The 8,682-nt window shown below is 59.6% G+C and overlaps 1 protein-coding gene and 1 pseudogene across 1 annotated transcript in view; both read left to right on the top strand.

Annotated features, from left to right (window-relative positions):
- The window catches only part of GALNT9 (polypeptide N-acetylgalactosaminyltransferase 9), a 119,287-nt gene that overhangs the window by 70,299 nt on the left and 40,306 nt on the right, over window positions 1–8,682 (top strand). The window contains exons 5-6 of the mRNA XM_017513621.2: window positions 487–684; window positions 6,804–6,921. Of these exons, the coding sequence (XP_017369110.1) occupies window positions 487–684; window positions 6,804–6,921 (316 nt within the window). The remainder of the gene's footprint in view (window positions 1–486; window positions 685–6,803; window positions 6,922–8,682) is intronic.
- The window catches only part of LOC119468814, a 16,958-nt pseudogene that overhangs the window by 6,897 nt on the left and 1,379 nt on the right, over window positions 1–8,682 (top strand).

Here is an 8,682-nt window from a genome sequence, read left to right as displayed (position 1 = left end):
CCCGCCCCCTTATGCTGTCCCCGCCCCTTCACGCTGGGCCTGCCCCTCCTCACACTGGGCCCGCCCCTCCTCACCCTGTACCTGCCCCCCTCACGCTAGGCCCTCCCCTCCTCACGCTGGGCCCACCCACTCACGCTGTGCACCTCCTTCCTCATGCTGTCCTTCCTCACGCTGTTCCCGTCCCCTCACGCTGTGTGCCCGCCCCCTCACGCTGTGTGCCCGCCCATCTCACGTTGTGCCCATCCCTCCTCACTCTGGGCCCGCCCCCCCACGCTGGGCCCGCCCCTCTCACGCTAGCCCCGCCCCCTCGCGCTGGGCCCGCCCCTCCTCACGCTGGGCCCGCCCCTCTCACGCTAGCCCCGCCCCCTCACGCTGGGCCCGCCCCTCTCACGCTAGCCCCGCCCCCTCACGCTGGGCCCGCCCCTCCACACGCTGGGCCCGCCCCTCACGCTGGGCCGGCCCCCACGCTGTGTCTGCCCCCCTCAGGGCGGAGCCCGCGCTGTCGCGCATCCGGGAGGACCGGCGCCGCATCGTGCTGCCGGCCATCGACAACATCAAGTACAGCACGTTCGAGGTGCAGCAGTACGCCAACGCCGCGCACGGCTACAACTGGGGCCTCTGGTGCATGTACATCATCCCCCCGCAGGACTGGCTGGATCGCGGCGACGAGTCGGCGCCCATCAGGTGAGCGGCCCGGTGGGGCGGAGGGCCGCCCTGCCCGGGAAGGAGCGAGCAGGCTGAGGCGCGCGTGGGGCGAGGGCTGGGGAGGTCCCCGGCGAGCACGGCCTGCTGCGGGCCCAGCAGAGACGCGTCGGGGCGGGTGCCGGCCCGGGCTTTGCGGTAAAAGCGCCCCCGGAGCTGGCCTGTATCCCAGAGCCCGCAGAGGCGGCCCCCAGGGCTCACTGGAGCCAGGAGTAATTAATGGCTTGAAGGTTTTTCTTCATTCGAAATGCGCTTGGTAGCCCCAGTGGAAGGCCTTGCGTTTGGCATTTTGAAAATCAGTGAAATTCAGACGACCCAGTGGGGGGCATCCCCCCAATGTCTGGCCGGCCCTGGACACCCTGAGCTGCAGCAGGAGCAGCTCGCTGGCCCCACCGAGGCCGCAGGGCACGGCTGCCCCTGCTCCGCACAGCCACCGCCTGCACAGCCGCTGAGAACGCCCGTGCCAACCCCCAGCTAAAAGACAGGGGGCGACTTGAACAGACACTCCCCAGGAGAAGGCGGGCCCACGCCAGTAAGCCCAGGAAAGGTGCGCCCCACAGCCCAGGAAGATGCAAAGTAAACCCGCAGTGAGGTGGGGCCCCGCCCACTGGCGTGGCTGAAAGGCGCAGGCTGACAATACCAAGTGTCGCCAAGGACCTGGTGCAGACGCAACTCTCCGCCGTGGCTGGTGGGAGTGTAATTCGGTACAGCCGCTTTGGAAAACCAGCATTTCCTTCTGAAGGCCCCAGACCCTCTCCAGGTCTCACCTCTTCCACTCCAAGGTGTTTTTCTCAAAATGAACGAGATGTATGTACATGCAAAGGCTTCCACACAAACCTCAGCGCATTTCTCACAGGATCCCTCCTGTGTGTCAGCAGGTGAATGGATGAGCAGGGCAGACTCCACTCGCCCTGAAATACTCGGAAGCAGGGAGGGGCGGGCCCTTCCACACCCAACAGTGTGGTCGAGAGGCAGAGGCTGGTGCCGAGCCCCGGAGCCACACACAGAAGCGTGTGCCCCTTCCACACCTAACACCGTGGCCGAGACACAGAGGCTGGTGCTGAGCCCCAGAGTTACACAGAAAAGACCCACAAGGGAAAGGAGCTTTTCTGCAGAATGTAGACTTCCCCCACGAGAGACAACAGTTCACGGCCTTTTCAAAATACATGAAAGAAATACGTTTCGGGTAAAATACTTCAGTTTCTTTCAGGGCCTGCTGCCACTTTGGATGCATTTTGTCTCTAAAAGAGTCTGTTTGGTCAGATTTAACGTCTCTGTTTTAATGTTAGCACTGGTCAGTTGTGCCTGAATTTCAAAGGGAGCAGGGATAAGGAGCTTGTCCAAACGCCCTTCCCATCAGAACCTGCGCTAGTGGCTCATCTTCAGAGGCCTCTTTGGAGGTGGCCTCACTGCCCAGGCCCGTGAGGTGGCTGCCCTGATGGCCTCCGCCCCATTCTATCCTGCTTCCTGCCCCTCTTCTCCTTTCTCCAGGGACAAACACTGGGGACCATCCTCATTGTGGAGGATTCCTGGGATCCCAATTTAGACCTGGCACCCCATCACATGAGCAAGGCAGGAGACTGGCAGGAAGGACGGGCCGCACCCCTCCCCAGAAAGCGGATACTGGGAACCCCTCCAAGACACAGCACCCGGTCCTGTATCACAGCTTCCTGCCCTGTAACCTGCGTCATGAACATGACGTGCCTTTCTGCGTTTTTCACCCTGAATGTACCCCAGTTTTAATTTTAACATTTTGTTTCAGTCCCTCTGATTGAAGGTGGCAAATGTTAACCGAAACCAAAGTTAAAATTGTATTGATCAAAATTCACGAAACCAAATGTGTGTGAAAGAAATGTAAATAATCAAGCCCTCGGGTGACATTTTCATGCGTGTGGCTCGCAAATCTGCACGTACAGGTACCGCGTGTGGGTCACCACCTGTGACTTGCACGGTGAGTTTCCGTGTGCGTTATTCTCCACGCCCTGAACTCCGTGTGGAAGGACGTGGCTCTGGTGTGCTTGTCTTAGCTTCTCCGTGGATTGTGTCTGATGCGCGCACTGCCATTTCCGTACTTATCCCAGGTTCATGGACACTTGGCTCACCAGGACTCCCTGGCACGTGCAGACAGCAGGCCCACTGCGGGCCTTCAGGGATATGGGTCCCAACTCTACCCACACGGGCAGCGCCCGCCACTGCCTCCTCACCATCCTGCGTAGGCACGAGCTGAACCTTTTTTGGTGGTGGTTTTGTTTTTTGAGACAGAATCTTGCTCTGTCGCCCAGGCTGGAGTGCGGTGGCGCAATCTCACCTCGCTTCAATCTCTGCCTCCCAGGTTCAAGCGATTCTTCTGCCTCAGCCTTATGAGTAGCTGGGACAGCAGGTGCCTACCACCACGCCCGGCTAGTTTTTGTAATTTTAGTAGAGATGGGGTTTCACCATGTTGGCCAGGCTGGTCTCTCAGATGATCCACCCACCCCAGCTTCCTAAAGTGCTGGGATTACAGGTGTGCACCCAGCCTGAGCTGAACTTTTCCTTCTACAGAGAAAGAAGAGGCCTCACCTCTTCTTATTGTGATTTGGCTCCGGTCTCTGAGCCCCACCCACTCCCAAAGCCACGCCTGCTGCTGCAGCCCTCCCACTCCCACAACCACGCCCACTCCTGCAGCCCCACCCACTCACAACCACGCCCACTCCTGCAGCTCCACCCGCTCCCAAGCCCCTCCCACTCCCACGCCCCTCCCACTCCCACGGACACACTCCTGTAGCCCCGCCCACTCCACAGCCCCGCCCCTCCCCATTCTTCCCTTGGCCCCAGACTCTCCTACCTGCAGCCAGGTGTCTGCACACACATGCACGGGAGCCTGCAGGAGAGCAGAGCGCAGGACCCAGCCGTTAACTGGGGACAGTTACATAACCTGCAGTGCCTGCATAAAATGTAGCAGCACAGGGGAGCTGCAGTAAACGCACCAGAGTGCGTCCTTCACAGCCCGAAAGGTGCAGGGCAGACGCCTGATTCAAGCTGGCCTACTCAGAACAGGGACTTAGCGATTCAGGCCCGGCTCCGGCCGGGGCTCACATGTTGCTGCCCAAAGCCTGCTTCCCTCCCTGCCCATTCCCTGGCCTGGCGTAACTCTCAGTGCAGTGCAGGACAACGTACCACCCAGCTCGCACCCCTGGGGTGAAGTCAGGGGAGCCCATCAAACCACATCAGAAGGGGTTGGGGGGTTCTCAGCAAAACCCATGGCCGAGCCCCGAAGAGGTGGAGCACGGCGGGTGTCCTGCTGTCTCTCCCAGTCTGTGGGCTGGGGAGGAGGGTGACGCTGGTCCCGACCTGCGGCTTGTTTTGGGAGGCGCAGATGAGCCAAGTCCTGGGCACAGTACCTGGCTCCATCAGCAGCCACCCCGATTGTCACTGTCACAGGTGATATGATGACAACGGCTTTTATTTTTCTTTGGAGACTTAGTCTCACTCTATCTCCCAGGCTGGAGTGCAGTAGCACAATCTCAGCTCACTGGGTTTAAGCAATTCTTCTGCCTCAGCCTCACAAGGAACTGGAATTACAGGCATGCACCACCTCACCGAGCTAATTTTAGTATTTTTAGTAGAGACAGGGTTGCCCTCCGTTGGTCAGGCTGGTCTCAGACTCTTGACTTTGTGATCTGTCCACCTCAGCCTCCCAAAGTGCTGGGATTACAGGCGTGAGCCACCGCGCCCGGCCACAACGGCATAACTCACATAACGTAAAATTAACCACACGGAAGTGTGCACTTCAGTGGCATTTAGTGCATCATGGCATTGTGCAACCGCCACCTCCACCTCGTTCCAAAGCATCATCCCTCCCCAAGGGGACCTCGTACCCATGGGCAGTCACTCCGTTTCCCCGCCGCAGCCCCTGCATCCACGGATCCATGTGAACTTGCCTCTTTTGCTCCTTGCATGCAGACGGAGTCACATGGGGGGTGGCTTTTTGCCCCTGGCTCCCTGCCCTCAGCGCCACTTTTCCAGGGTTCCTCCGCGTCGCAGCCTGCGTCAGCCTCACTCCTTCCACCGTGGAATCGCAGTCCATTGTCTGGATGGTCCACTGTCTGTTTATCCACCTGTCCCCGTGGCGGCTGGGCTGGCTCACTTCTGGTGCCAACAAGAAGAATGAGAGGTGTCCGGCTGGGCTGAGGCCCCGGAAGCTGAGAACCGGAGGGCGTGCGCAGGCGTCGGGCAGAGCAACTCCAGCACACAGGACCTGGGGTCTCCACACTGCACCCTTGTGCCCTGCCCTCATGCGGCAGAACTACCCCAAGGGGAGGCTGTCTCCATGGTGACAGGCAGCCCCCTTGTGCGTGATGAGAACCCTCAGCCCTGCCTTTCTCTGGAATCACAGCAGGCGTTCCTCAGGCAGGTCAGTCCAGTTCCAGCTGGTGCTGCCTCCCTTGCCTCATGTGTTTAAGTTTATTTTAGGACTCTGAGCAATAATAGAAAACCCACTACCCGCTGCAATAGACGTGGCAGAGAATGTGGCTGTTCACTTCATCAGAGATCACCCCAAGATGACTGTTGTTTTTAAGAAAACAGGAGAAATACCTGTTGTATGTGGTAAACTATAACTTACCCAATCAAATGTCGCTACTAAAAATCAAAGAGGGCATTAAAATTTCATTACTGTTAGGTTTGTAGCCAAAACCTAATGACAGAACAAATTGGATCTTTGTACAGATAAAAGGATAATTGCCTTTAATGCTCCTGTTATTCTTGGACAATGGATGGGCACTTATTTCTGACTGCTGAGTCGCTGGGGACAGAGGCCAACTTTTGGCTGTTGCTTTTATTGAAGAACACGTTGATACCTAGAGCAGGATCAGGAAGCTCAAGGCCTGCAGGGCGACCGTGGCCTTGACCGTGGCCGCGGGGGGCTGTGCAGGCCTGCCTTGGCATCTGGGGACAGCGTGAGGCTTCGCTCATTTCTCCAACAGCACCTGAGGCCTCGGAAAAAGTGAAGCCCTCCATGGACAAGGAAATTGTTTTGAGGCAAAATCTTTCAGCAGATTAGAAGTTCCTCCTTCCCTACAACACGCAGACTCTGCCTGCTCCTTGCTGGAAATGGCACTTTCCTGCCTCCTTTCAATCCCCACCACCTTGCAGACGCCCAGCAGAAACCTGAGAGGGATGAGCGAATGAGCTCACCGCGTCACCCACAACGCCACCGCCAGCTTACCCCTCCCGCTCCACCGGAAGATCCTGCCTTCACTGCTGCTGTCCACGTGGCCTCTTCCCAGGGCATTCACGGCACTGATGCATTCTCAGTACCTGTTAGACAAAATATAACTGGCATGTCGATGCATGATTTCACAGATATGGGACCAGGCTAAGTCGGCTGGCATTTTAGAGTTATTCGGGGAAGTGTGGTACAGCCGGCAGTCTGTTCCATGTAGCTGCACAGGCTGTGACTCAAGACGTCATGCTGCATCATTCAGTGTGTGATCAACAAGCTCTGTGGAGTTGAGCAGTGCACAACCTACACAACTGCCCATTGCAGCCCTGACTTCTGATTCACTGATAGAACGAAGCCTGGGGGAGGTGGGCAGGTGACTCATGTGAGCTGGGGAAACGATGTTCGAGGCAACCACAGGACTCCTTGGGTAAACCAATCTTTCTTCAGGGAAGTGGGAGACAGGATCTCACTCTCTTGCCCAGGCTGGAGTGTAGTGGTGCTGTATCAGCTCACTGCAGCCTCAGCTTCCCAGGCTCAAGGGCTCCTCTCCCCTCAGCCTCCCTAAGTGCTGGGATAATGGGTGTGAGCCACCACACCAGCCAGTTGATGCTTGTTTCAACCCCCAACACTAAGCTGAATTGAATTTGGTTTCTGTCACCTGTTGGTGCTGGGGGTGTGGACGCCGTCTGTGCCCAGTGCTGGACCAGACTCCGAGGGACTCCAGTCCTGGGTCTGGAGGAGCAGTGGCCTCACCTTGGGCACAGGGACCTGAGTGCGCAGGGAGGGGTCACAGGAGGGAGGGGGTTGGAACTCTCCCAGGCCGTCCCAGCTCATGGCCTGGCTAGCAGGGCTGGGGCCTGCATGGCGAGGGCCTCATGCTGACTTCTCTGCCTCCCAGGACCCCGGCCATGATCGGCTGCTCCTTTGTTGTGGACCGTGAATACTTCGGGGACATCGGGCTGCTGGACCCCGGCATGGAGGTGTACGGCGGTGAGAACGTGGAGCTGGGCATGAGGGTGAGTGTGGCCGCGGCGTCCGGGGACAGCAAGGGTGAGCGTGGCTACGGCGTCCGGGGACAGCAAGGGTGAGCGTGGCTACGGCGTCCGGGGACAGCAAGGGTGAGCGTGGCTGCGGCGTCCGGGGACAGTGAGGTTGAGCATGGCCGCAGCGTCCTGGGACAGTGAGGGTGAGCGTGGCCGCAGCGTCCCGGGACAGTGAGGGTGAGTGTGGCCAGGCATGAGGGTGAGCGTGGCCGCAGCGCCCCGGCACAGTGAGGGTGAGTGTGGCCGCAGCGTCCCGGGACAGTGAGAGTGAGCGTGGCCGCAGCATCCCGGGACAGTGAGGGTGAGTGTGGCCGGGCATGAGGGTGAGCGTGGCTGCGGCGTCCGGGGACAGTGAGGTTGAGCGTGGCCGCGGCGTCCCGGGACAGTGAGGGTGAGCGTGGCCGGGCATGAGGGCGAGCGTGGCTGCGGCGTCTGGGGACAGTGAGGTTGAGCATGGCCGCGGCGTCCCGGGACAGTGAGGGCGAGCGTGGCCGTGGCGTTCAGGGCTCCTGCTCAGGGCGCCGAAGTCTCTCCGGAGCCTGGGCTGAGGCAGCTGGAAGCTGAGCTGGTCGGCCAAGGCCCCCAAGGTCCCTGAGCTGGAGTAGGGGATGGGAGACGGGGCTACACTGAGTCTCTCTAGAAGCTGGGTGGCAGTGTCGCTGAGAAATCCTGTAGAATTGCAAAAGATGGCATTTCCCATGACAACTGTATTTTTCAAGCCCCTGGTTTTGTTGTAGGAATTGCCCAGGGTGGGGGCAGTGGATTGGGACTTTGTAAAAGTGGGTTCTTTGGCACAGGGGAGGGCAGCTGGGGGGACCCCAACCATATTCCATACCTCTGTCTTGGCTGGGTGTGGAGGGCAGGGTGCAGAGGGAGATGAGGGTGCCTGGAGTCTCCATAGGAGCCATGGTGGGATCCTGGGGTACAGCCTGTGCAGAACTGGGGGCAATTCTGGGGTACAGCTGGGAAGGCCAGTGTAGAACTGGGGTCCTGGAGTGCAGCTGGGAAGGCCCATGCAGAACTGGGTACACTGGGGGTGCAGCTAGGAAGGCCTGTGTAGAACTGGGGTGTACTATGGGTGTAGCTGGGGGGTGCTGGGGCACAGCTGGGAAGGCCTGTGTAGAACTGGGGTGCACTGGGGTGCAGCTGGGGGGTGCTGGGGCATAGCTGGGAAGGCCTGTGTAGAACTGGGGTGCACTATGGGTGCAGCTGGGGGGTGCTGGGGCATAGCTGGAAAGGCCTGTACAGAACTGGGGTGTACTATGGGTGCAGCTGGGGGTGCTGGGGCACAGCTAGGAAGGCCTGTGTAGAACTGGGGTGCACTGGGGTGCAGCTGGGGGGTGCTGGGGCACAGCTGGGAAGGCCTGTGTAGAACTGGGGTGCACTAGGGTGCAGCTGGGGGTGCTGGGGCATAGCTGGGAAGGACTGTACAGAACTGGGGTGTACTATGGGTGCAGCTGGGGGTGCTGGGGCACAGCTGGGAAGGCCTGTGTAGAACTGGGGTGCACTGGGGTACAGCTGGGGGGTGCTGGGGCACAGCTGGGAAGGGCTGTGTAGAACTGGGGTGCACTGGGGTGCAGCTGGGGGTGCTGGGGCATAGCTGGGAAGGCCTGTACAGAACTGGGGTGTACTATGGGTGCAGCTGGGGGTGCTGGGGCACAGCTGGGAAGGCCTGTGTAGAACTGGGGTGCACTGGGGTGCAGCTGGGGGTGCTGGGGCACAGCTGGGAAGGCC

The sequence above is a fragment of the Cebus imitator genome, unplaced genomic scaffold (genome assembly GCF_001604975.1).
Source record: "Cebus imitator isolate Cc_AM_T3 unplaced genomic scaffold, Cebus_imitator-1.0 Scaffold497, whole genome shotgun sequence".
Classification (NCBI taxonomy): Eukaryota; Metazoa; Chordata; class Mammalia; order Primates; family Cebidae; genus Cebus; species Cebus imitator.
This window is presented reverse-complemented; position numbering and strand designations above follow the sequence as displayed.